This window comes from Haemaphysalis longicornis, unplaced genomic scaffold (genome assembly GCF_048455015.1).
Source record: "Haemaphysalis longicornis isolate Haplotype H1 unplaced genomic scaffold, Haemaphysalis longicornis Haplotype H1 scaffold_30, whole genome shotgun sequence".
Lineage (NCBI taxonomy): Eukaryota > Metazoa > Arthropoda > Arachnida > Ixodida > Ixodidae > Haemaphysalis > Haemaphysalis longicornis.
The window spans coordinates 3,566,414-3,593,515 of record NW_027526336.1 but is presented as its reverse complement, the minus strand read 5'-3'; the positions used below and the strand labels follow the sequence as shown (position 1 = coordinate 3,593,515).

Genomic DNA, 27,102 nt, shown 5'->3' with positions numbered 1-27,102 from the left:
CGCATCCCACTTGCACCGGAAGTAGTGTGAGCAGTGATGAGCAGCAGTGTGAGCAGCCTTGCCTCACTTTTACACAACACACGTAAAGGAAGACCACTTTATGCAACACATAAGAGAATCTCGGCAGCGACCACCCGGCAACATCAAACGAAGGTCTGGTAGGCCCGCTTATCCTCATTTACTGAGATGCATTTCAAGGGCTCTGAGTGGTGCAGCGGGATTCCTCACACTCGGTGATTGGTCCACATATCTGAGAAATAACTAACATCAAGGCAAAGGCGGATCAACTGGGCCGAGATGCTGAGCAGGCAACTAATTATACATTTGAAGCAGGGAACCAATGCCAGGTTGACTTGCAGCTTCCCCACATGTGGGAGGCCAAGAGTGGTTTGCAACAGCAACTCCGCAAGAACAAAGTCAGTTGCAACGTGTTTTGTCGCTTGGATTGGCTTGACCAACACATTGAAGAATACTCAGTTATTGCGACAAAATTGGCATGCAGCTTGCGATTGCACCGTGAGAAGCAACTACCCAAGACATGAAACGTCGTCTGATGCTTAATCGATCTCGGTAAGAGCCAAGCCATACATTGATGCAACCTAATGGGGAATTCCATTGAGAGAACAGGAGCAGTGGCATCGTGCAGTGAGGAGTAGGTGACAGAACACTTGGGGGCACGCGGGAGCAGGGCCACTGCACCTGCCATGAGTGCGGCACGCACCCGGAGAGCAGGTGGGAGAGGAAAAAACGACGAGGGGAAAACACGGTCCCGACCGGCTGTCGTGGCTTGTGTCGCCGAGATGGGCATACATGATAGCATTTATCAGGTTAAATAAGGGCGATCCGGCTACATTACTTGCAGTAGCAGCAATATGAGGCCTGTCTGCAAGATTGGCGAGTGAGGAACAGGCGGTATCACTACGAGGGCGTCTCAAATACGACAAAAACCAGTAACAGAGGCTATTTTGCTCATATGCACCATCTCTCGGGGTGAAGTAGAGGTTAAACTGCCGGCTACTTGTTCTTGTAGTCGTTCGTGTGAATCTCCCCGGTGCCGTTCGTTTTTTTTTCTCTCTCTCTCTCTCTCTCTCTCTCTCTCTCTCTCTCTCTCTTCAGCCTTTAGCGTTTTTGAGAACTGAGAACGAATATTTCAGTAAAAGAAACACCCCCGCCCCACGCAGAATCGTTAAATGATGTACAACCAAAGTGGGAAGCTCCTTCACTTGGTCTGTTTACTGAACAGCACCGTTGATTCTGGGCATGGAGTTCAGTGAGAGTAAAGCCCCTCCTATGGGCAGGGCCGCGGCGGAGGGGCTTTAATTTAGAGCAGCCCAGCGGCAGCGCGGCGGCGCGCGCCATGTCGTCGCTCTATGTACCGTAATTACCCGATTCTAACGCGCGCCCTTTTTCCGGAAAAATAGGCCGAAAAATCACATGCGCGTTAGCATCGGATTCGAAACCGAAACCGAAACAGCAGAAATTTCGTCCCACCCATCGCCATCACCATGTCAAGATGGCGCTAAAGCTTTTAGCAACGATTTTTCGGACGCAGGAACCATATGCGCCTAGACTTTTCTATCGGCGTTCACACAAATCGTCAAATTGTTCCACTTGCGCGCTTGATAACAGCAATGGCAGCAGTGGCTCTCACGCGTTCAAAACGAGCGGTCGGCTGAAGCGTGCGGCTCTGGAGAAGCTCGCGGGATGGGCGTGCGAGGCATGGGCCACAATCCCATCGACCATGGTTGAATGTTCGTTCAGAAGTGTGGCATCGCGAAGGCTCTTGGTGGCACCGAGGACGAGATGTTCTGGTCAGCGGAAAGCGACGAGGAGTGAGATGAGCGAAATTACTTTGGGGAATAAATCGCCCATTTCTCCCGCATTCGTTTGTCTGGGTTATAAAGTTCCGTGCGCGTTACAAACGGAGGTGCAAGTTTTTTGGTTTTTTTTGTCAGAAAAATCGGGTGCGCGTTAGAATCGGGGGCGCGTTAGAATTGGATAAGTACGGTAGCTCAGAGATTTCCCGCCGCGCGAACTTTGTCGTGAAAGTTCGCTCCACGTATTCCAGCCTTTAGGCATCCCAGCAATCTCTGCGGAAAAGCATGTGTGAGCAAAGCCGGGCAAAGCACGTGTGGCGGTGTGAAGCATTCGCATGCTCGTAGGGCTCGCTGCCCATTCCACAAAGTTGCAAATGCACGATGGATACTGCCGCGCTCCCCGATACAAGGGAGCAAAACACACACACACACACACACACAAAGGGGAGGATATGACGTTAAAGGTCATGTGACTTCCTTCGTATCGTACTGTGCTCACTCCGACTTTTCAAGCGGGAGCAGATCGAACTGCTCCCAACTGCTCTCAGAGCACCGAAAGTGGTCTCGCACTACCACTGGATGACAGTGCTCCTACTTCTGTTCGACCACTGAAACACGCCTGCTCAGGAGAGAGCACTTTCAGAGTGCTTTTGAGTGCTCCTGCTCTCCCAATGGAATTCGCCATAAGTGTCATTCCCTATCAGTTTGGTAGCACGGACAAAGAACTACTGAAGGTTATTCAGGATCTTCATATTGCAAGCTGTGCTGCCAAGGTACTGCCCCCCTACTCGAGCCGGAATAATGCCCTCCTCAACATTACTTCGGGCAAGGTACGCGGCTGCCATTACGGCCCTTTGCACAAAACAAAATGTGCTTTTAGGCAAAACGACATCAGGAACAAATGCTTGTAATCTAGGTTATGACTTTTTGGAAGCCCTCACTCATTAGCTCAATATGTGTTGGGATAGAGGCCACATTCTGAAACAGTGGAAAAGAGCCAAAAATATTTTAATCCCTAAACCTGAAAAAAAGCTTACGATTGAAATTCTCCAGCCATTATCTCTCATTCCATGCATGGGAAAGGTTCTTGAACATGGAGGAAAACTCTTTTTCTGCATACCATGATCAGTTTCAGACGTACACTTTCTACAAAGGTTAAGGCAGCATGAGCTTTAGCTAACAGCCAAACAAGGAGTCGCATTTTAAGCACATTGGACATTAACCTTCCTTGCAGCACGACTTTACAAGCAGCTATTCCAACAACGCGGAGATTGCATCCTCATTCCCCCTCTTCTCGTGAAACGCACCCCAATTACAACGACGAGCGACGATAGGCCAGGGCGCAAGCTCTGCGCAAACGCTAAGCTAAATGTGAGGACGTGGTTTACAGGGACGCAGCCAACTATTTTCGTCTCGACGTAATATTAGTTGCTGTAGTCAATAACCAGGGAAACTCCATTGCCTCTGGCCCGCTTCATACCCCAGTGGTGTATGAAGCAGCAGCCATTGCACTGGCAATGGTGGCCTTCACAAAAATCAGAACAGTAAAAAAATTCAGGGAAGCTTGCGCTCACGTGAAAGACTTGATCATTGACGGACACAAAGTTGAGTTTTATTGTCGTGGTGCCGTGGTTGACGTCGGTGGGATGGCATTTCATTACCTTACGTTGAGCAACGCCAGAGTGACCTCGTCGTTTTGGTCGACGTTTTCTTGTGCCGCCCTGTAAGCATGACTTATTGTCTCTAGCAGATGCTTTGCACGCCAAGCCTGTCGAAGCACACCGGCCTCTTCCTTTCCTCGGCCATGCCAACTATCTGTGGCCTATCCACTATCCGCGACAAACTATGCACACGTATCAAGGCACGCGAGCATGAATGGTGTGCATTTTCGTAGTATTTTAAAAGCTGCGGACACCATACAGAAATGATTTGCTCAATAGCATCGCTGTTAATTAAAACCTCCAAGTCTGCAATCCTACATTTCTCCCGAGGGCAGATCTCCGAAGAGGTGTCCGTACCTCTAACTTTTGGCTTCGACCCCGAAAAACGAACCGGCAAGTTCTGGACCGCTGCCCTCTTTGGCATGGCCAGGAGTGAATCCGCACACAACGCCGCTTGCGGCTTCACCGACCTAGCGCACGTCAATCTGGACGGTGGCTTCATCTCACTGTCAGGCAGGAACAGAGTAGTGTCCTACACGGATATCCCCAACCACTGTCAGCTGACCTGAGCCTGTATCCCTCCCAGGAATCTGTGGTTTGGAGACACCTCCAGACAAATTCGTGTCGGAGCTTAATTGTCTACAGCTACTGTTACCCAGGACAGGTAACAGTAGCTGTCCCCCCACCCCCCCTGCAGAGTGCCACAGGTGCCAGGAAGGAGCAGGCCTAGCACACATGCTATGTCAGCGTCCTCACACAGCCACACCAAGTTGCAGTGTTAATAGCAGTGGGAGACCGTACTGCACAGCTCCTACTTGGGGAGAGTAGAACAAGGGTAGGAGCAGTAAGCACCCTGGAACTATCATCACATCTGTCTCTGGCCCTCCAACACCTTTCACCGTATGAATTGTTCCAATTTTTTTTGCCCCATTTGCTCAATTCTTAGTTCCTACCCCATTTTAATAAAAGGTGTATTGAATGTTAAATACTCCAAATCTTTGTGCATCAACCGTAAGTGCATCTATCGCAAGTGCAAGGGGCATGAATAAAAGGGGATGCTTAGAATAAAAAAAAATTACAATGTAGCAGTGAGTGTGAATTTTAGCATGTTTTAGCTATGATGGGCATGTAAATTACTTTTCAGTGATGCTGTGTGCCAGATACTAAGTTCCCTTCTATGTACACAATGACGAGTTTTTCCCAGCAGAGTCCTGGGTATCGCGTTTACAATAGTGAAAATTCACTATCTGCTACTTATTTTTTTTTGTAGGTCTTTAAGCAAAGCCTGCAAAGCTGTTAGTAGGCAACAGGTTAGTGGGCAACAACAGAAAAAGTTTATTCAGCACACAGTATGTCATTTGTGATGTCACTGCTTAAAATGATATTTGCATTTTCCTCGTGTTAAAAAAATCACAGCAACTGGACAGTATCATACACAGAAAAGTGTTGAAACAGTTCAAAGAAATAGGGATTTAAAGGCATTATACAGACAGGTAATAGTTTTCTGGTAAATACACAAAGTAATGCCACACTCTTAAACTAAAAAGATAATTGAGATTGATGTGATTTCTCTAACATAGCACGTTAATAACAACTGAACAAGACGACGAGCTGCAGGCTTACAAAATTGCTTCACCGATGCAGTTGTTGGAGTCAGAAAAGAAATCTGTAAATACAGGATGTGTTGAGTACAAATGACCATCAATACCAGACGTGCCCAGTAAGTGCAGTCTTCTGCTGAATGGCAAACACGCAAAAAAAATGACTTGATACACTTAATTTACAACTAAAAACAAACTGCAAAAAATGTGAGTATAATCAGATTGCAAGGTAAAACTGACAGGACTAAATTCCTTGGCAAGTTGCAGTATTTCAAAATGGTTTTACCAATGCTGCAAATATAACCCGCCGCGGTGTCTCAGTGGCTAAGGCGTTGCGCTGCAAAGCACGAGGTGCAGTCACTTTCATTTCCGAGGGTTGGGGTGGTCGGACCAGCGACAAGCGCCTTACCGAGTCTTGCGGCATCTTAAATAACCTTGTACCAGGTGACACAGTGTTGGCTGACAGAGGATTCACAATAGGTGATGCTGTTGGCATCCACTCAGCCAAGCTAGAAATGCCGGCTTTCACTAGGGGGAAATCGCAGTTATCGGCTTGGGACGTCCAAAAAACTCGAAAATTGGCTAATGTCCGCATTCATGTAGAACGGGTGATTGGGCTACTTAGAGGACGATACTGAATCCTGTCAAGCACTATTCCAATTGATCTTGTGACTGTGAAGCACAACGAGAGGCTCACCCAGCTAGACAAAATTGTAGCTGTGTGCGCAGCTCTAGCAAATCTGAGCCAGTCAGTTGTGCCATTCGAATAGGCATTTTCCAGCAAGCCGTGTGCATCAGTTTGGCTGAGACAACAATGTCTAGCAGTTTCCCTTATTGTGTGGGAAATAGGTGGGTGAGGCACGCCGTAGTGGAAGGCTCCGGATTAATTTTGGCCACCTGGGGCAAGAAGGGGGGGGGGGGATCTTTAACGTGCGCCGAAATCTCGCAGACACGGGCGTCTTTGCTTTTCGCCTCTGTCAGAAAAGTGGCTGGGAATCGAACCTGCACTGTCTTTGGGCCCAGCAGCACAACACCTTAGCCACACAGAAGAGGATAGAATGGGAATGGCCGCAATGAAATGCCAATACTGGGCAACAGTGAAAAGAGCAGCAGGCATCCAATGCCACTGGTTAGAAGGCGAACATGACCATTAAGACAGCCAGGGTGCAACGCATGGTTAGTGTGGTGTGTAAGGGGCGTGCAAAAAATGTTGTGTGGTGGGCATCTAAAATCGTCGCAAACCATGTGTATTTATTGGAAGTATGATTTAGGGACTACCCAGCGATGGGCATAACAGCACAATGCACAGGCTACTGTACCAGGTAGTGCAATTCCTGATGATTGACTTATGGATGCAATTTTTTGTTTCGCTGTAGTATCTAAGATAAATGCACAGATGTTTTGGTTTTCATTGTGTGATTTGCGGTTATGTTCTGTCATGAAGATTTTAGCCCTGGTCATCTGTATGAATGCACTCTTCTGTTCAAACAGAACATTATGAGGATTTTGCTCCTGTAGACATGAAAAGCTGTTTCCTGGACTGTTGACCGACGATTTACCTAATTTCTTGGCGGTGAAAGTTTTGATGTGCCGTAATGTGTAAAATAAGCCCTCCGAATTTTCCATAATGTGAAATGCTATTCCACGCAGTGAATGGCAGCACCCATTGCGAGCCTAAAGCAATGGGAGTCTAGATGAAGACATCAAGCCCAATTTTGAACTGTTACGCTCGTGATTTTGATTCCAATGGTTTAGGTAGGTTATTTTTTGTCAGTTGTTACACCACTGTCCATTTTATGCTGCTGCTGCTGCTCTAGTAAACATTCTTCAGCTTAGTTCTGTGTCTTCACAAAAAATACAGGGTGTTTGTAATGCTGCCCAATGTCAATATTTCTTTCCCTTTTTTGTCCAAGCTGACATTGATGATTGTCGTCGTAGTATGCAAGTTTTTAAGAGTTGTTAATGTTTTGTGCAAAAAAAATTGTGCATCTTAGTTAGTGACATGAGGGGTCTCAAACTCACATCTGTGAGCAAGCAAGCCACAGTCAAGAAGTTCAGTCCCACGTGGGAAGGTTGCAATGCAAGAAAGGCAGGGGGGAGGGGGGTGTAACAAATTGTCACCTAATGCTGCCGTTCAAACGAAACAAGTCCTTTCCCACACATTGTAAATATGCTTGGTCATTTCTGTATGGAATTTGGTGTCACCATTCGAGAAACATATCAGTACTGATCTCCAGGATGACTAAAATATAGGCACTGATATTTGTTTTACGGTGATCCTTTAATACATCAAAAGGTCAAAAAAAAAATCAAAAGGTCTGCAGGCCACATGTGGCCCGGGTGTTTCACACCCTTGCTTTAGATTAACTGTGCACAATAGGGCATGGCTATGTGTATCAATCGTAACACAAAGAATGGAAGGTTACAAGTGGAAGCACCCACACACAAAAACCGAATGGAATGGGAAAAAATGGTGTTTCCGTGTTCTAGATGCGGAGTGTCTTATGCTCGGGGGTATGTCACTTGTTGACCGGTGGCGACCGTCCGCACACCATCTGTGCATGCGCTCCTCTCCTCCTTTCCAAACAGCTGCGTACTCTCCTCTCCTCTCCTACCGTCTGCACGCGCTCCTCCTCCGTTCGCTTCAGCTCTCTCGCGCGCATGCGCGGCTCTTCCTTCATAGTCCTTCATTCACTCTCACCCTATAAATCCAAGGAAAGCGTATATATTCCGGGAAAATGTATGTCTCCAGTTCACTGACGTTGATTTCTGTGTTGCAATTTTTTTTTTAATCCATCCCAGTGAAAGCATATTGCCTGATTGATCCCTGTAATGCCTTTATTGCGTAATATTATTTTACAATAATTCTGCTTTCATGCTCTGTTTTCTTTATGAAGGCTGAACAAATCAGCCTAGGCTGTTTTGCCACAATTAAACTGTTTTGTTCTATATTTCGACACTGTTGATGTCCAGTGAAGCGTCATTTTTTTTTTTCACCTCCGCTCTGATATTTTGGCCTAATCAGTAATGAACGATCATCGCAATTGTTCATTATACCGTGTCCATTTGGTTTGTGTATAAATCTACATTATATTTCTGCTTATCTCTTTTGACTGCTCTTGTTTTACCGTTTTTTTATGTATTTTTTAACAAGAGGTCCCCCCGCAGTGATAAACTATGGGACCTCTTTCTGTATTATTTACCAATGTATGTACTGTATTATATGCAATCTTCCTAATAAACTTCAAACTTCTCTCTCGTAGTCTCCTCTCCTACAGCTGTGAATATAAAGGGGAACTAGCAGAGCGCCCGTTCAGTGCTGCGCTTGCTTCGCTTGACTCCGAGCTTCTTCAGATGAAGTAGGATGGAAGCAACAGTCCCGTCAGCGGGTGCGCTGACGCAATTAAACATAACGGAAACGCAAACGGAACCCCCATGACACTCCGCATCCTACTCATGGTTCCCTTCGGGGAGATGGGTGTAATTTTTTTTTGTACCCCAGCAAGGCTCCTTGTCTCTGTTTAGCTCCAAGTAGTAGTGCAGAAGTGACAACAAAAGAGAATCGGCAGACTGCATCGGTGCTCCTGTGACCTACTGCAAACTATCACTAATATTTAACTGATGGGTAATTACATTGTGAACTGTTGGTTGGGTGGTGTTTTATTGATGTGTAATAAAATGTTTCTTGATAGACATGTTCTCATCATGCCATTTTTAATAGTGTCCCAAGCTGCTGTTAGCAGTTACCCTAGGTGTAAGTAAGACAAGTTAACTTAAGCCTTGCTGCTGATGCCCGGAAACACCAATGTTAAGCTTTGGTGGTGCACAAAGAACATGGGTTGGTAAGCTAGTTGGTATTGCATAATGAAAAGTGGGTCTTACAAAGCAATATGAACAAAGGCAGGACAAAGCACTGAACTGTGACTGATTGTTTATTCAAGGAATAAACATACCAATGCGATTACAACCAATGAAAAGGCTAAAAGCACATCGAAACCAACACGTCATCTCGCCCCTTCCCTGCTACATAGCAAGGTTTTGATACACGATTTCTTTTTTTGGGAGTGCAACTGAAGGGTCTCTAATGCACACATTATTAAACATTCAATTTTAAGTACGCCTATCAATTCATGTATGAACTTTTCCTTTTCTAAGCAATGAACGCACTTCCCAAAAAGTGGAACACAAGCGTAACTTTTCGCAGTGTGACAAAATGTGGCCCGATAATTCAATGAAGTCCTTGTGCTCACTGTACAGATCACCATTTCATAACAGTTGAATTAGCCAAAATGAAGGCGATAGCCATGAGTTATCATTTCCTGGCCAGAAACCACGTATTGGAAAAAATATTCTAGCACATGAAGAGCATGACCAAAATGTGTTTCTTTTTTTTTTTTTTTTCATTTTCCACAGTCATTGTAAATTCAAATAGCAGTCGCTGGAAAGGCACCTAAATGCACATAAAAGGGCACCAGTCGACCTCGCTATTTATTTCTGAATATTTCTGTAGATCAGTTTCGAAGTGTGCTAAACACCATCACTGTATTTAAACCTGCTGCTGCTCACGGATGCCGCAAAAAACGGCACTCTTGAGGCTTGCCCCGCAGGACGCACACCAGCTCTGTGAGGGCGCCGTATTTCTTTTCTAGCAGCTGCATACGCCTTCAATGAAAGAGAAAGAAAAAAAACGGGCTAAAGTTCGGGGTGAAGCAGAAAGGCACAATTACTTCCATTATGTGCACAATTAGTTTTTCTAAACCAAGCAGGAGCTACAAGTTTTGTACGGAGACTGAAATGGCAGTTCTGCTGCCCCTAAAAACACATAATAGTAAATTTCGCTAAGCGCTGCTGGCGCAAAACAACAGCTTGAGACGACGTTCGTTTCCGGACGGCGTGATCGAACAGCAATTTCTTTAAAAGATATATCGGCCTCAAAAGTGCGCAGGATAGAAGTACCCGAGGTTTTGACCTTTAACTGATGCTCGCCGGTTTCCTCACTCCACCCAAGGACAATCGAAACACAGGGCTTCATGCCCTGCGCTGAGATTGACAGAAGTAAATTGATCGCTGCATGCGATCCCATCACCGCACGAGAAAAAACAAGAAGAAAACACGTTGCTGCTTATGTTCGAGTTATTATCAAAAAAGCAGCCCTAAAAACGGCTTCCCTCAAGATGGCACGGGCGACACATTGGCACTGGGTTTCTCGTGCGCTAAATGTTTCACACTCAGCAAAACAACTCACCTGTGACATTAGAGCGCGGCGGCTGGCCATCAGCTGATCTGCGGCGGCGACTTGATACGCGTCTGGCGATAGGTAGATCGCACTGTACTCAATAGTACTTGGCGTCGAGTTATTACTTTGCGTTCAGTGGGCATCAGTTTGGAAATGATGCAGTTCATGCTGACAAACGACCAATGCGCTAACGATGCAACCTTTGCGCCCCGACCGGCTCGCACTCGCTCGTAGGTGTGCGCAGAGGCTGGGGTTGAATTGCAGATAAGGTTGTCACACTCATGAGCGGAACCATGAATTTTCGCGTAACCAACGCTATCGAGGTGCAACAGACTATCAAGCCACTCGCACACGCCTTGCACGAAAACACAAGCTCATATCGCGGACCGCGACCTGCCTGGCCGCCATGAAGGCACGGAGGAGAAGAGGAGGGCCTGATCTGCGGGCCGTGCGCACAACGTCGCCTAGCAACAGACGCTTGGCCACAGATATGGCGGCGCACGCATGGTTGCCTGTATGTATGTGAATACGCTCTATATCAGACCACAACGCAACAAAATGTTCTCTGGTCTTGAATGAGGCATTGCGCACAGAAAAAGAGATAGCATGGGTATACGATTCGGTAAATGCAGACGATGTCAGTATTATAGATGCTTTAGCCTTAGCGCATTCCACTTTCACCAGCTGCTTTTGCGAACGTTCCATATCACCGGATGCGCTCTGGAAATTCTTTAAAAGTACTGTTGAACGCTGCTTATCGACGTATGTTCCCAAAAAAGTAAAACGAGTCAGGAAAAATAACCCTTGGATTACACGAGACATCATCCATTTAAAGCGTAAAATCTGTCGGCTGCGCACGTTAAAAAATAAATGTGCTTTGCCCTTCCATGCGCCAAAAATAAAGGAATTTTCCATCAAATTAAAAGCTGTCATCAAAGATTAAAAAAAACTTTATAACGTCCTGCCCCCAGAAGTTCTGGCGTTACCTCAATGCTAAGAAAAATAATCAGAATAGGATACCCCCAGTGAAGCCGTAGATAAAGCTAACATGTTTAATAAATTCTTCCAGTCAGTATTTACCGTAGACGACGGAAACCGCCCGCAAATAAGGCGGCCAGCTCAAGCTATATATCGCCAAATAGATGAAATTACCTTAACTGAATCCGGAATATTTTCTTTATTACTTAACCTCAATCCTAAGAAATCATGTGGCCCCGACAATATACCTAATGCTTTTTTGGTGAGGTACGCGGAGTGGGTTTCAAAAGGTCACTAGATTTCGGTATGCTCCCTAAGGATTGGAAAATAGCTAAAGTTGCACCGGTACCTAAGTCTGGTAAAAGCTCTGATCCTTCAAACTACCGACCCATTTCTTTAACTTGTGCATCAGGAAAAATCTTAGAGCACATAGTCCTTAAGCACATAATTGCCTACTCTGAAGAACATGGACTAATCAATCCAAATCAACATGGCTTTCGAAAAGGCTTATCCACGGTAACTCAGCTCACAGAAACATTACACGATCTAGCTTTGACTCTAGATAACCGTGCATTTAAAAAACCGAAAAATTCTTAATGCTATCACCGTCGGCAGTGGCGCATGCGTGTTCTGCTCCTTTCGTTTACCACCCGTGCAGCTACACGGCGCTCCTATGCGGTTCGGCCACAGCTCCCGTGCTCCAATTACTTCTGTCGGCACCTACTTCTTATTAGGGGCCAAGCCGCTTAGGGGCTGGGGCTGTTGGCATCTCCCGTCGTCGTAATCGTCGTCTCATGTCACGGTACTACAAGACCCGGACACTCGTTTACGCCTCGTGCTAGAGCGTTTCGTAACGCGTAGTAAAAAAAAAAAAAAAAAAAAAAAAAAAAAAAAAAAAAAAAAAAAAAAAACAACCACCACCGAGACTGTCGTTTACGCCTCGAGCTAGAACGCTTCATGCTTCGAAGACAAGAGACTCTACAGCGAAGCTGTATACCTCTACCCCTCCCCCCCTTCCCCGACGGCTTCATCTCCGTTAATCAGAACAGCAGGCAGTTTTAGCATATCGTTACGGTGTTTGCGTTACAGTTTACCGTGTTACCGGAAGCCGCTGGTGACGGTGAAGCCTGTGCCGGTAAGTAACCGTTCGCGGTAACTCTCGCTTTGTGCACTCACACGGTAAGCGGTAACGCAAACACGGTACCGATATGCTAAAACTGCCTAGCATTCCCCTTCATGCACAGCAAGCGATGCAAGTAGCGTAATGTCGTCGTCAGGCATTTAGTACACAGCATAACAGAACACACGAAATCAACAAAGACGTCCGAAGCGGCGAGCCCTACGTTCCACACCACGATGCGGCGAAATGCGACCGAGTTCACGTTCACAAAAATTAGGCGGGCAAAGAAACGTTTCAACTCTCGATGACATGATGCCGACCGTTTGACGCTCAGTTTGCGCCGTATTTGTCCGGCGCAGTGATGCCAACCTGAGGCAACGCTTTATCCCTAGAATGACCCCTCAGAAATCCCTAGATAGCAGACAAAATCCCCAGATTGCATTTTTTTTTTATTTTTGCAAGTTGGCATTCACCTTTATTAGTATAAACGCAGCTTGCTCTTCGCTTCGTTTGCTCTGAATCTTATTATAGTTAAGATACAGCTTACTAGCAGCAACTGCAGCTCTTTTTTTCTACATTTTCTGTGGAGTGATGTGAATTCGCTTCTTCGAGCAGACGACTCTGGTTTCACAGCAACGCCTCTTGAAATGCTCTTGCAACAGTCTCTTCTCTGTATGCGCAAATTACCCAGGCAGCCGGCCTTCGAGTTCCTTCGAGTGTACAGCACACCTCAGAGTTTCCACAGTTGCACTTCACTTGCGAAGACAAGTTCTTACTCGCGACGACAAGTCCGGACAAGTTCCTTCGACAGCACACCTCAGAGGTTGTTACTGCGAGAACCTCGCGTTACATAGAGTATCCTGTATATGCTCCCTACGGGAGCATAGAGCATATACAGGAACTCTAGCGTTACAGAACCACAGTCGCCCTCTCTCGGCTTGCACAACACCAATGCTGTTTTAAATGAAAAAAAATAGAAATAGCGAAGGAAAGTTAGAAATGAAAAATAGAAATTAGCAAAAAATTACATTCTTTGCAGTCACTTATTGTTGAAAACGCGTGGTTACTCAGCAACACCAGTCACTAGCTGCATAGCGTTTCATTTCAACACGCTCTAAAAAATCCCTAGATTTCACAAAAAGACGCCAAATCTTTAAAAGAGACAAAAAACCCCTAGATCTAGGGATAAATCCCTAGGGTTGGCATCACTGGTCCGGCGCGAACTTTGTAATAGTCGCAATGTTTATTATGGAACAAGCTTGGCATGACTTCAGTTGACTTCGGGGTAGGCTTGCTAAAAAAAAGGTTTCGGTACGTTAAAAATTGGCATCAAAAATATCTGTTACTAGGTTCATAGCCTAGGTTTTTTGTAAACCAGATCACAAACCTGTGGACAAACCACGCAGAAAACGCTAAGTTGGCCTGCCCCCTGGAAATGTTTGTAGACTAACCACCTCAAAACAAATATTAAGACGATTTTGGCAATTTTGGTCCGCAGAACAGAGCTGAACATTATCATGTGGTCTGGTCCACGGAATAAAGCTGAACATTATCCTATGGTCTGGTCCACAGAATAGGCACTGCGAAAAAAAAAAAACGTTGATTCTAGCTCCCTGCTCTGTGATTCTAGCGATTCTAGTTCAGCAGGGTACAGTGAGCACGGCACGCTTGGAACGTCGAGCGGCGTTGTTGGTTAGCCTTCCTGCTCATCAGCTCGCGTGATCTCCGCATCCGGTGTGAGAAGTGCAGTCGCGCGGTCGCGCTTTCGACAGGCCTGCTCCACAAGTGGCAGCAAGCCGCTGCATGAGCTGCGCTGCACTCCGACTCGCGGGCAAGCCGAGCATCGCCGTCAGTGCCGCGGGCCTGCTGTCACTTGCGCGGTACTCCCTGGCGCCGCCGCTTTTCGTGTCTGCCAAGCACCCGTGCCCCGCTTCGTCGCTGGCCTTCGACGGCAGGCAGGCCGACATGGATGTCGCGAACGGCACCGCCCCGGGCGTCCTCCGGTCGTGGCACTTCAACCTCGAGCCGCAGGACCTGCACGCCCGCGCCTCGAAGATCGTGGCCGAGTGCCAGAAGATCTACGACAAAGTCGGCGCCCTGCAAGGGGACGAAGTTACGTTCGAGTCGGTGCTCGGGGTGAGTTACGCGTGCCGCTGCACGGGGAGCAGTCGGGCCACTTTTGTGCTCTTACGCAGCGTTACGTGCTACATGTCCAGAAACGCTGACCTGTCACACCGGAACAGAAAACACATGCGCATTTGTGGATGTAGAGTGCGCTGCCTGCTGTCAAATCGAGCTTTCCCAGGAGAAAAAGTACGCGAAGCGGTTGTGTCGTTCCCACCCCGGGGGGAACGGTGTAGAATGCAGTGCAACGTGGCGTGCTGCTGCTGTTCCTTGGTACGCGGCCGGGCAGGAAGTTACCCGAGTGTTACTTCTGGTGCACGCGAATATTGCGGGATGCAGTGCAAAGATCCACCAGTCATCGGCGGTTTTCTCAAGCACCTTGTGTCAGGCCCCGCACGGGGCACCTTGAGTAATCTTGGTGACGGTGAGTGGCGACACCGCGTACCCCGAGCCCCCCATACTGTAGCTGTTGCCTACCGTGGCTAAAAGTTGAAAGGTGAAGGGTTAGAAGCCGTAAACGGTGGCCGTCGGAGCCTTGGGCGAGCTCCGGCCGATGGGCTCCCTGCCTGTCTACCAGGCAGGGAGCTCCGGGACCTCTTTGACGATCAGGGTAACGTCAAAGAAGACAGTACCCCCGTCACCTGCTTTATACTATGTCGCATGGTATTTTCGAAACCCTCTCTTCCGAATGATCGGGCCCCAAAAAGGGCCCGCACCGATGTAATATTCAAACCTCTGCCCAACATGAAATTTAACACCCAGGACAACTTTCCTCGCTTTTTAGTGATACAATCTAAGACCAAAGAATCTCCAGTTACCTGCAAGTCGGTCTTCGTAATTGCCAAGTTCATTGAGAGTGTAGTTGGCGCGAACTACAAGGCAAAGAAGCTGACATCGGGGGATGTGCTTGTAGAACTATCTACTAAAAAACAATCTGATAGGACAGTCTCTTGAACGAGACCGACTTACTTGGCCTTGAAATACCTGTAACGCCACACCGGAGCCTTACCAGCTCGCAGGGCGTCATTTCCGAGATGGACCTGTTCAATGAAAGTTAGTCTGACCTCCTCGAGGGCATGCGTGACCAGGGCATTACTGCGGTAAGAAGAATAATGATCAGACGCAATGGCAAAGAAGTAAAAACGAAACATGTGATCCTAACTTTTGACTGAAGTGTCCTACCGGAGTCTGTCACTGCAGGCTTCCTTCATTGCAACGTGCGACCTTACATACCCAACTCACGCCGCTGCTTCAAGTGCCAGCGGTATGGGCACAGTACTACCACCTGCCACAGAAATCTGACATGCGCCAAGTGTGCAGGACATCATGACCCTTCAGAGAACTGTGCTTCTAACGTATTGAAATGTGCCAATTGTGAACAACCCCACACTGCATACTCCCGGATACTGCATACATGTGCTAAATTCAAAGCCGAGAAAGAAATCATCACATGAAGGTCACCCAGAACATCACCTATCAAGAAGCACGATAGAAACACTTAAAGGGACACTGAAGTGATGTGTAAACATTGCGGGATTACTAGCGCAAATTGTAGTCCGGAGTCCCCAGGCCATGTTTCGACCACTCTAGACGCGTTTACGCGATTTTATTTAGTAGAAAAACTAATTCGAAAATGCTGTCCTCCTCTCTTTACGCTCACCCATTTTCTGTGGCGTTTTCGTCTGACGTCAGGAGGGGATGAGCTGGCAATTGGCTGCGGCGCTACTGCACGGCTCCCCGGCCAACAGAGTCAGTCGGCCCAGCGTTTCGTCCGCCGGCCGCCGGCGGGTCGTCGCAGTCCAGGAGGTTAAAAAAAATTGCTTGGTCGCAATTCGTTCGCTTAGTTGAAACGAAGCCAGGACACGTTTGTGAATGGAAGAATGTGCCTTTCTTTACTTGGTTTGTTTGTACACTGTATCTAGCTCCAAGTCAATCACACAAGCGCTGCACAAGCGCACATGCGATGCTTGGCTGACTGGTACGCCAGTAGGAAAACATAAGGCCTCTTGAAGGCGGGAGAAGAGTCAGCGAAGTCAATATAGGTACGAAGGAAATAAAATCAACTGATATTTTTACCGTACAGCGTAAAACTAGGGCGCGGGAAGCACTTTTTTGCGCTGGGCGAACAAGCACAGCGGTCAGCAGCACGACTACGCATCTGCGAACGCTTTTCCGTCTACGAAATGCAATTGCTAGACGTGAGCTACTGTGGAAACTCGGGCGACGCTCACTGCACGAGCGCAGTACAACAAATAGTCACCTAAGCTGCTTGAAATGCCAAAACTAAATAAAAGTGTAAACCGGTTGTACAATATACACCCTATATTAGCGGGGCTTTCGCATCCGGCTCCGTGGCTCAGTTGTCTGAGGTGCTAGGTATGCCACCGCAAGTGTTTTGCAAGTCACGAGTTCAAATCCCCGCGGGTACGTGCTTTTTTTTTTTTGTAAGTTAACTTTTTTGTTTGCCGCCGATGTTTTCTATATTGAGTTCACCTTTTTTTTTTCGGCCGCAACGTTCATGGCTACACGAACTAGTTCACAAAACGCGCGCAGGCTGGCACTGCCGCGCTAGCGAGTTCTCGTTGGCGTGCTGTTGCCATAAGCACCGACTGCTTGCAGGCAGTGGGCACATGCCAGAATGAACAAACCCTTGGCCTGGTGCGAACACACTTTTTACGATACAGGCATGAGGGAGGCAAGCTCCAAATATGGGGGAAAAGCGCACGACATTTGGGCGTCTGCGGGTATGCGGAGGGCGTTCATGCACTGCGTAGGTCTCGGCTAGTGAATGCTACGACTACAAGCCGTCCTGGGAGGCTTATCTTGTGCATTTTACAGCCGACAACATGGCAGAAGCGCGGTACGATGATTACTGAGATATTGAGAATGCCCATCCAACAACGCCATTGGTTATGTTTTACATAACCGAAACCGAAACTTGTTTGATTGCTAACCTTGGGCATCGTCCAATCACGGCACCCCTCCTCTCAACGTCACAGCCTTAGTTGGTGCGGCCGCCGCAAACCGCGCATGGTAGTTTTTCTTCTTTCGCGCTTTGTAAAATAATTACCGATTTGTCAACCGGATAAACGATGAAAAGTGTGCTAATTTGAGCCAGTCTACGCAGTGCAAGCAAAAACGGGAGCTTGACAAATTCACTTCAGTGTCCCTTTAATGTTTTCGCAAAGGTGTGCCGCTGCAGCTCGCCGGGGGGTTGAGCGGCGTCTTGTCAAGGCAGCCACCCAGTACTGCGAAGCAGACTTGCTGCCGCCCCAGCCCCCCCAGGTGCTGCCCAAGGCAGCCCAACCATCCGACACGACACCTGTGGCGCCCGCAAGTGTTGTGTTAGCTGCGAGTGTGAGGAGTGACGGTTCTGCCGTCAGTCCTCCTCTTCTGGCTGCCAGACTGCAGGCGGCCATGGACGTAGATGTGGTCGGTCCCACGATCACTTCTGTGTCCAACAAACAGTCGGGGACGGCAGGGACTCCTGCCTCCACTTCGAACATATCCCGAGGTGGAGCCCGCAAGGACCCCATCTCGTCACTGTCACACCACTCAGATGATGACATGGAGGTAACACCGTCTCGGCCAGTGCCAAAGGTGGCAAGAGAACAGCGCACCATGGCGGGGCGAGGCAAAAAGCCACCAGCCACCCGTGTCACAGGCCCAAGTCAGAACTGAGAGATAGTATACATCCAGCCCTAGTCCTCATCTACATCAGGTAAAATCTCCTCCCTAAACATTTATGGTAGCACAAATAATTACACAGTGGAACTGCCGGGGCCTTATTAAAAACCTAGATGATATATATGAAGTCCTACACAAAACGCAATCAGCCATCCTATGTTTACAGGAGACACACTTGAAACCTAAGCACACCAATTTCCTGAACCAATACTCAGTATTTAGGAGAGACAGAGATAGCTGCACGCACTGCTCTGGTGGCGTAGCTATAGTTACGCAAAAATCTATCCCTTGCCAATCTCTTCAAGTGCGTACCGCCCTAGAAGCGGTTGCAGTCCGGGCAATTATTTTCAACAGATTTCAACTTTTCAATTATTTTCAACTATACATTCCCCCTGAATATCGTTTATCTAGCTCTGAATTTGTGTCTCTCATAGATGAGCTGCTGAAACCGTTTCTACTCGTAGGTGACCTGAATGCACACAACCCACTATGTGGATCTGAACGCACAGATTCCCGGGGCCGCTTGATAGAAAAATTCCTCTTCTCATCCGGAGCTTGTCTCTTTAACAAAAAAGAGCCGACATACTACAACACTACACACAATACATACTCGCACATAGATTTGGCAATCGGCTCTTCTGTCCTCTTTCCGGCTGTTGAATGGGAAGTGGACGACAACCCCTATGGGAGCGACCACTTCCCTGTCATCTTGAAAGGCATTGATAAAGCCCGTAACAGTTCCATCTGCCATAAAATGTTTGAGGAATCTGGTGCTGATTGGTTAAAATTTACACAATTATCTCAGCTTTCATACACGTCCTTAAGCTATTTGGGCATTGACGAAGCCTGTGAACTGGTGACTGCACACATTCTTCATGCTGCCGAGGGCTCAATTCCGCAAACATCTGGTGCCACACCTAACACTAGGAGGCCGTGGTGGAATGAAGAGTGTAGGCTTGCACGGCATGCTCAAAACAAGGCGTGGGGTGTCCTTCGCAGGTACCCCACTAGGCAAAACTTAATTTCCTTCAAACGTGCAAAAGCACAAGGAAGACGCATTTGCCAGCAAGCAAAAAGGGATAGCTGACGCTCTTTCGTAACTTCTATCAATTCATACACAGATGCAGGCAAAGTATGGAACAGAATTAAAAGGTTTAATGGACGGAAAACACACACCCTACCTTTGGTCAACAGTACAGGCGATACCCTAGAGGACCAGGCAAACACACTTGCGAAGTACTTTTCATATGTATCGAGTTCTGCTCATTACACGAATGCTTTCTTACGACACAAAACATCTATAGAGAAGAAACCGATTCGTGGTAACAGAAGGTCTGACGAATTTTCCATAACAACACCATAACAACACCGAATTTTCCATAACTCCGAATTTTCCATAACAGAGCTTTTGGTCGCCTTGGGAACATGTAAGGCTTCAGCACCTGGGGCAGATAGCATATCATACACAATGATACAACATCTGCACCCAGAAACTCCCCGAAAACTCTTGCACTTGTTCAACAAAATATGGGCGGCGGGATACTTTCCAAGAGCTTGGAGAGAAGCAGTTGTAGTTGCCGTATTAAAACAGGGGAAAGATGCCTCACTACCTGCCAGTTACCGACCAATAGCTCTGACAAGTTGCCTAGGAAAGGTTTTTGAAAAAATGGTAAATAAGAGGCTAATGCATTTTCTTGAATATAACGGCATCCTGGACAGTTGTCAGGCTGGTTTCCGATCAGGTCGAAGCACAACTGACCAGCTAGTTGCCTTTGAGTCGTATGTAAGATGCTTTTATCCACAAACAGCACTGTCTCTTCTGTTTTCTTTGACTTAGAAAAAGCATACGACACAACTTGGCGTTACGGCATACTGCTTGATCTCAAGGCATTCGGTGTGTGTGGACATATGCTAAACACTATTGAAAGTTATTTGTCGGAGCGGACATTTAGGGTAAGAGTAGGGACAGTGGTATCAAGAACATACATACAAGAAAATGGGGTTCCCCGGGGTGGAGTATTAAGCTGTACTCTGTTTATAATTAAAATGAATTCACTTGGGAAATCGTTGCCACCTTCAATCTCCTACTCAATGTATGTTGACGACGTCCAAATTAGCTTTAGGTCATGCAATCAGTCGATATGTGAAAGGCAGATACAGTTAGGTGTGAACAGGCTTGCAAAATAGACGGAAGAAAATGGTTTTAAATTGAATCCTCACAAAAGTACATGTGTTTTATTCACAAGACAGCATGGAATTCGTCCAGAACCCGATGTCACACTGAACGGAGGACGGATTGCTGTCAAGAAAGAACATAAGTTTTTAGGTGTTGTACTTGACGGAAAACTAACGTACGTACAGCACTTAAAGAAACTCAAACAAAAATGCCTAAACACCATTAACATTTTAAAAGTGTTGTCATATCAGTCTTATGGTGCTGATAAAGACTGCCTTCTACGTCTCTTTGCGAGTTTAGTTAGGTCACGTATAGACTATGGAAGCGTAACATACGGGTCCGCGTCTAAAACTGCCTTAAAAATGTTAGACCCAGTGCTACATTTGGGCCTTCGCCTTGCCTCTGGAGCTTAGGACAAGTCCAATCCAGAGTCTTTATGTAGAATGCAACCACTGGTACCTAGAGCACCAGCGTGCTTATACAGCACTCCTCTATGCTATTAGGACAATGTCTATGACGAATCACCCATGCAATTCTATTGTGAATGACATCTCATCCGCCCATTTGTATTTAGCGCGCCCGTCGATCCCTGCCCCTGTAGCCTTGCGTGTCAAAGGCCTTGCAGAGGAGATAGGGGTGTCTTTAGAGGATAGCATAAAAACCTGTATCGCCGATATAGTCCCACCTTGGGACATGTCAATTATTCATTGTGAGACATCCTTTAAACAAATTGACAAGCATCGTGCATCCCGCGAATTGATTTTACAGCATTTCTTAAGTTTGCAACACAGATATCCATGCGCCTCTTTTTACACAAATGCTTCCAAGTCTTCTTCTTCTGTGTCCTGTGCTGCACATGGCCCGGACTTTGCTAGCACAAGGACATTGAACAGAAATTGTAGCATCTTTACAGCAGAAGCCTATGGTATTCTAATCACAGTGGAACACATTACACAGAACAAAATACAAAAATCAGTCATCTACACAGACTCCCTAAGCGTAGTAACTGCATTGGATTCCTTTAAACCCACAAAAACCGTTATTCTAAACCGCCTTTTTAAAGCTCTTATAACTGCCTATAAGTCAAAGCTAAAAATACTTGTTTGCTGGATCCCTGAGCACAGTGGCATTCTGGGCAATGAAATTGCTGACCAGAACGCCACTTTGGCGGCCCTCCGTAGTGGTGTTGATGTAGCGCAGGTCCCTCACCTCGATCTGAAACCAGTAATCCAGAGGGGAATCCGTAAATGCTGGCAGCACATGTGGGACACACACACAGACAACAAGCTCCGCTCAGTAAAACCAAACCTAGGAAGATGCACAACAGAAAAACAAAACAGATTCATTGAAGTATCCATCTGCAGACTGCGAATAGGCCACACTTACGCTACACACGCATATCTTTTGAATGGAATACTCCCACCGGTTTGTAACAAGTGTGGGGAACGGCTCACCGTCCTCCATGTATTAATTGAGTGCACATTCTGCAATTAAGAATTTGTTTTTACAGCAACTTGACAGAGGAACAAAAATTTGGCACGAAAAATATTAAACACAAAAAAACTTCTGTTTTTTTTTCCCCTCCGAACCCGTTTGAACTGGTTGAAGCGATCCGAACCAGAGCAGAATGGTGCTGCACCCGAAAGGCCTGAACCCGAACCCGAAAACATTCCAGTTGGACACCCTGTGTGTAAGGATGGGGGCCAGCTTTCCCCTGGTGTGGCCATGCCCAGTGGGCGCTTGTGCGCTGCCACGCAGGAAATTGCCGAGGCCCAGCGCGTGTTCGCCAACGAGCGGCTCTTCCTGGACCTCCCAATGTACGTGTCCACCAGGAGGGAGTTCCGCGATGCCAGTGCCCAGGTGTCGAGCAGGCTCAACGAGTTCGAGGTGGAGATTGAGTGAGTCTGGCCCCCCATGTCCCAGTATGCCGTTGCTGGACTGGTGGATTGGGCGCATCGAGCCGCTGCTCATGCCCACTGTGCCATCTGCATGGCTCCTCTGGCAATGCGTCCGCGTAAAAATGAACACTTGGGCGTGCCGCTTTGTTGTTTGCGAGTGTCTAGAAATCTGTGCACCCGAATTGCAGTTGGACAATGACTGAAAGAAAATGCCTCGACCGGACATTGCCTCATGGCCTTGCATGATGAATCCTAGAGCTTGGGCAGCATTATAGAATTCCTCCTAATTGAGAACAACGCGTGAGGTGCAGTCAATCACTTGTCAACTTGGACAGCCCAGAAAGCATTGCGAATGGTTCCTGTTGCGTTCTGTTTTGAAAGTTATCTTGAAGCCGTGGTGTGCGGCAATATGTTCTTTGCTTCGAATTCTCGTTGAAAGCAGTGAACCACTTTTCACTCAAGCCACCTGCCAAACAAAAGCCCTGCTTCCCTTCTCTGGCGTCAAAGTCGCGGTGCTCTCTGCAGGAGTCATCCACTGTGTGCTGCATACCAAAGGGGGTGTTTAAATATGCAAAGCACATCTTTAAGAGTGGGTTGCAGTGCGGCAAGGGTAGTTATGCGAAGGCTGCCGATAAATGTGATTGTTTTAGCGGGTAGCTCTTCTGCTGCAGTGCTGGCGGCAGATTTGTGCGTTCAGACTCGTTGCCGTCTGTCTCTGCCGCCGAGGTGTTCATGTACAAACCCCCAACGTGAGAAACGCACGAGGAGAATGGGGAAACGTGGCTTTCGGGCTGTCCTGTTCTGCCAAAAGGAAGGGGGGTTTGTATTCGGGTTCAGCTTTGGAAAGCATGCCTCTCCGGTTCTATTCTTCGGCTGTGGTGCAAGTGCAGCTCAAAAAACTGGCATGAGCCAACCACACCACACTGACGTCTCATGGCTTCAACAATCTGTTTTGCTTTTAGTAAATACCTGGGGCTGCTACAAAAGCACAGTGGCAGTGCTGGTTCGTCAGTACGGCCACCATGAAATTTGATGGGCTTTGCTTATGAATGGGCCGTCCTCTTGTGTGGCTGCCAGTCGTGCAGCAGCATGTGTCGGGGGCTTCCCGGGTCGTTTAGCCGAGCGTAGTGGACAGGAGGCGCCCACTTGACTGTGGTAGTCTGGTGGCGTTTCTCGCCACTGCAAGTCACAGAGCTCTGTTTTCAGCAGTTGGGAGAACATAGCAATGTCTGTGGGTGCTGTGCATGTTTTGAAAGGTTGTGTTGCTGCTGGTACCCTACCAGTCTCGACCACTGCTTCCACGACAGCATGTAAGCATTGCAGTGGAACGGCACTCTTTGGTTGCTGATGCCTTGGTACCAACAAGCCTGTGGAAAGAACAGCCTTTCCAGAACGCTTCAGACAAAATCTTTTCAGAAGGAACAGGTGCAGCCTTTGTCAAAAAGTCTCTAGGCCAAGCCAAAAGTTGATGGGCTATGTACTGAAAAGTCAAAATGAAAGCTTACTCCTTGCGTGAAACTCGTGTGCTACGTCTGAAAGATGGTAAGAGCACTTTTCTGTGTTACTGTTTCAAAGCAATTTGGTCATGCTCGAATGTTAAGCTTCCGCTTTGAGGCCATTGTGATCCAGAAACTTGTGGAGTGGCCTAGGCAATTTTGACAAAGACTGTACATGTGGTCATCGGTCTTGGGGTTGAGCTGAGTGGACCCTGAAATGTGAGCCCTTTGCAGTGAGGCTTTGGCAGAGTGCGTGTTCCTGGCAGGCTTCTTGGAAGTCCGGTGGCAACTTGCCGAGTGCGTGTGTGCTTGCGTGGTGTGCAGCATGCGGCCGGACATCTTTGCCAAGCTGCTGGAGCTGGAGAAGCGGGACACGAGCGGCCTGTCAGCCGAGATGAGGCGCTTCCTTGCGCGGCTCATCAAGCTCCGCAGGAGGGACGGTAAGCAGGGCTCTCTCTCTGCTGCCTCTGCCTCGTCTTCCCGGGAAGTGTTTGTGCTCACTTGCCTTAAAAAACCGGAAGCAAGGGGGCTGGAACCCACGACTTATTTTTATTTCAGTACCTTTACCCCTTTCGTGACTGCGGGAAAAAATTGACCGATTTTTAGGGGTCCAAGAAAACATTTTTTTCTGCTAAAAATATTGGTTAGGCACTAATTACGGGAACACAAAATGCAGAATATTTAACGGCCTTTCCAATCACACCAGTTTTTTAAATGTTTTCATACATCATAGTTGCGAAAAAAAAGATATCAGTCAATATTTTCGTCAAGTTGCCGATACCGGTCCAGAGTTTGTCGACTTGTTGAATGATTCACTTGAGTATGTACATACCCATTATCCAAATTCTGTTCTTGTTCTGGGCGGTCACTTCAACTACCCTGGCATAGATTGGTCGTCTTCTTCTGTCAGCAGTAACAGCTCGCACCGTCACGAATGCTTGCGTTTTCTACATTTGACACACGTCCATCTCATGACCCAGTTAGTAACAGAACCCACACGTGGGGATAACATTTTAGATTTGCTGTTCACTAACAATTCTCAGAAAGCTTTTACCCACGTGCTTGAAGAAATTAGCGACCATAGAGTTGTCCACTGTTCACTATCTCTACCACGCGCCAACAAATCAAAGGTAACTAAGCAGTTATTGAATTACACATGTGCTGACATCGATAAGATTAACCGTATGCTAGATGATTTTATACCCATATTTGAGTCAAGTTTTGAACATCGCACTGCCAACGAAAATTGGCTTCAATTCCGTGACACACTAAAAAAAAATAGAAGAACGCTGTGTCCCGAAACTAACAATCAGCACTAAAACAAACGACCCGTGGTTCACACACGATGTAAAAATACGCTTAAATAGGAAGAAACGAGCTTTTAAAAAGGCTGCAAGAAGTAATGCTCCGGAAGATTGGCTTAATTATAAAAATCTTTCAAAACAAGCTGACGCCTCTATAAAAGAGGCCAAGACCTAACCTTTTGAAAACTGACCCCCAGAAATTCTGGCACGTGGTGAACCCTGCAGCCAACCTTTCTGAGTCAACTCTACTGAGTGATCAAGGTCGCTAGAGGGAAGCGCTGAATGCTTCAACGAGCATTTTGCGTCGGTGTTCACGGAAGAACTTCCTCTCGATGCACTGTCACAGCCCAGCATTCACGACCTTTTTTCTTCAATTACAATAACTGAAAATGGTGTTGCACGAGCTATACAGCGACTTCCTTGTAAGACTAGCCCGGGGCCCGACGGCATTAGTGCCAAACTCCTAAAATTAACCTGCCACACGTCAGCGTACTTATTGTCGCTTATTTTTCAGCAATCGCTTGACACGGGCTGTGTACCGGAAGACTGGAAATATGCCTTTGTTAAACCCATATTCAAATCCGGCCAAAAGTCATGTCCCAACAACTACCGTCCAATCTCTCTAACCTGCATTTCTTGCAAGCTATTAGAATGTATTATTTACGCGAAAATTATTTCTCATTTGAACAGAAACAACATTCTCATCCAAAATCAACATGGTTTTCGGGAAAAACGCTCTTGCAACACCAAACTATTCGAATTGTTCACAGACTTGCACAAATCCATGCGTAGCTCTGCTCCTGCAGATGCTATTTTTATCGACCTTTCAAAGGCTTTTGATTGCGTCCAACATAACCGATTTCTAACCAAAGTCCTCAACTTCCAGCTTGATCAGAAAACAACCCAATGGATTCAAGAGTTCCTCTGTAACCGGTCGCAGTCAGTCAAACTTAACCACATAATTTCCAGAAAGTGCATGGTAAAGTCCGGAGTCCCCCAGGGCTCCTGGCTCGGGCCGTTATTATTAAAGGGGCCCTGAAAGGCGTTTTGAGCACACTAAATGAAGTAGCGCAATCGTTAGATTGGGTCGTCAAGGTCATCTGGGCCAAGTATTACTCTTTTACGCACAGCGGAAATCTCACTTTTGTTGCAAAGTTTGTCGCTTTTTTCTCACCCTTTCCTTCGTGTTTTTGGACGCCGCCATCTTCACATGTCTACATCATCGATTCCCAGATGTTCGTCATGAGCTAGACACCCTGCTATTGGGCGGCTTTTTCACGCACTTCCGACAAAGAGATGAGTCGTCTGCTCAGCGTCGACTCGCCGGCTGATCTGCCAGGGGAGTGTCGGAGTGCTTGAACATTTTACGACAAACGAAACAAGTGTAAACGAACGCTTAACCGTTCGTATTGAATGCAACATGGCCATAACACGACATGGATATTCTCTTACCTGAGTACGTTCCGTAAAGAAAGCGTTGAAGCCCCGTGGCACTTCTTTCGTGCAATCGCAGAGAACGCCCTGAGCCGAATGCCCGGGTTTGACGCGTACATTTTATTCCACTTCAAAACAATCCAGAGATGCGTTTTGAACGAACACAACGTCACAACATGCGTTGCAAGTCTGAACTGCGATTGACAGACGATAGGTTGCCTCCTCCTGCCCGTCGTAAATTCGGCACTCACCTCGCGCGCGGTTTGCGGGGACGAACAGCAAGTCACTTAACTCTGGCGCGCAAGCCGAGATGGCTTTTAGCCACGCACACTGCACATACCCCATGCCAGGTTGAGTCGTACGTCGCTCGAGAAAGATAATCCAGACCATGGGAAGCACTATCCACCCGCAGAAGCACAACGTCGCATTTCATCGCGAAACAAAGGCGTCCACAACACACACACCATCGCCCCCTGTAATGCCAAACGCATCTCACACTTCCCAATGGGAGTGAGTGGTACGCCTGCAGTGCCCACATGTCGCGAGGTGGGGCCCCTAGCTGAACCGGGA

General features: G+C 47.3%; 1 protein-coding gene and 1 long non-coding RNA gene across 4 annotated transcripts in view; one reads left to right on the top strand and one right to left on the bottom strand.

Moving 5' to 3' along the window:
* Window positions 1–5,034: 5,034 nt before the first annotated feature.
* LOC144177732 (uncharacterized) lies at window positions 5,035–11,076 on the bottom strand. The gene is made up of 2 exons (XR_013323844.1): window positions 10,325–11,076; window positions 5,035–9,741 (listed from the first exon to the last, which is right to left on the bottom strand). It is a non-coding gene; the product is annotated as an uncharacterized LOC144177732 (long non-coding RNA).
* A 2,949-nt stretch (window positions 11,077–14,025) lies between these two features.
* Window positions 14,026–27,102, top strand: part of LOC144177733 (thimet oligopeptidase-like) — a 108,828-nt gene continuing 95,751 nt past the window's right edge. Inside the window, exons 1-3 of one of the 3 annotated variants that reach the window (XM_077705314.1) lie at window positions 14,026–14,549; window positions 22,159–22,298; window positions 24,119–24,234. In XM_077705314.1, coding sequence (XP_077561440.1) covers window positions 14,217–14,549; window positions 22,159–22,298; window positions 24,119–24,234 — 589 coding nt within the window. In that variant the 5' untranslated portion in view covers window positions 14,026–14,216. The remainder of the gene's footprint in view (window positions 14,550–22,158; window positions 22,299–24,118; window positions 24,235–27,102) is intronic. The other 2 variants (XM_077705312.1, XM_077705313.1) reach the window with 2 other exon arrangements.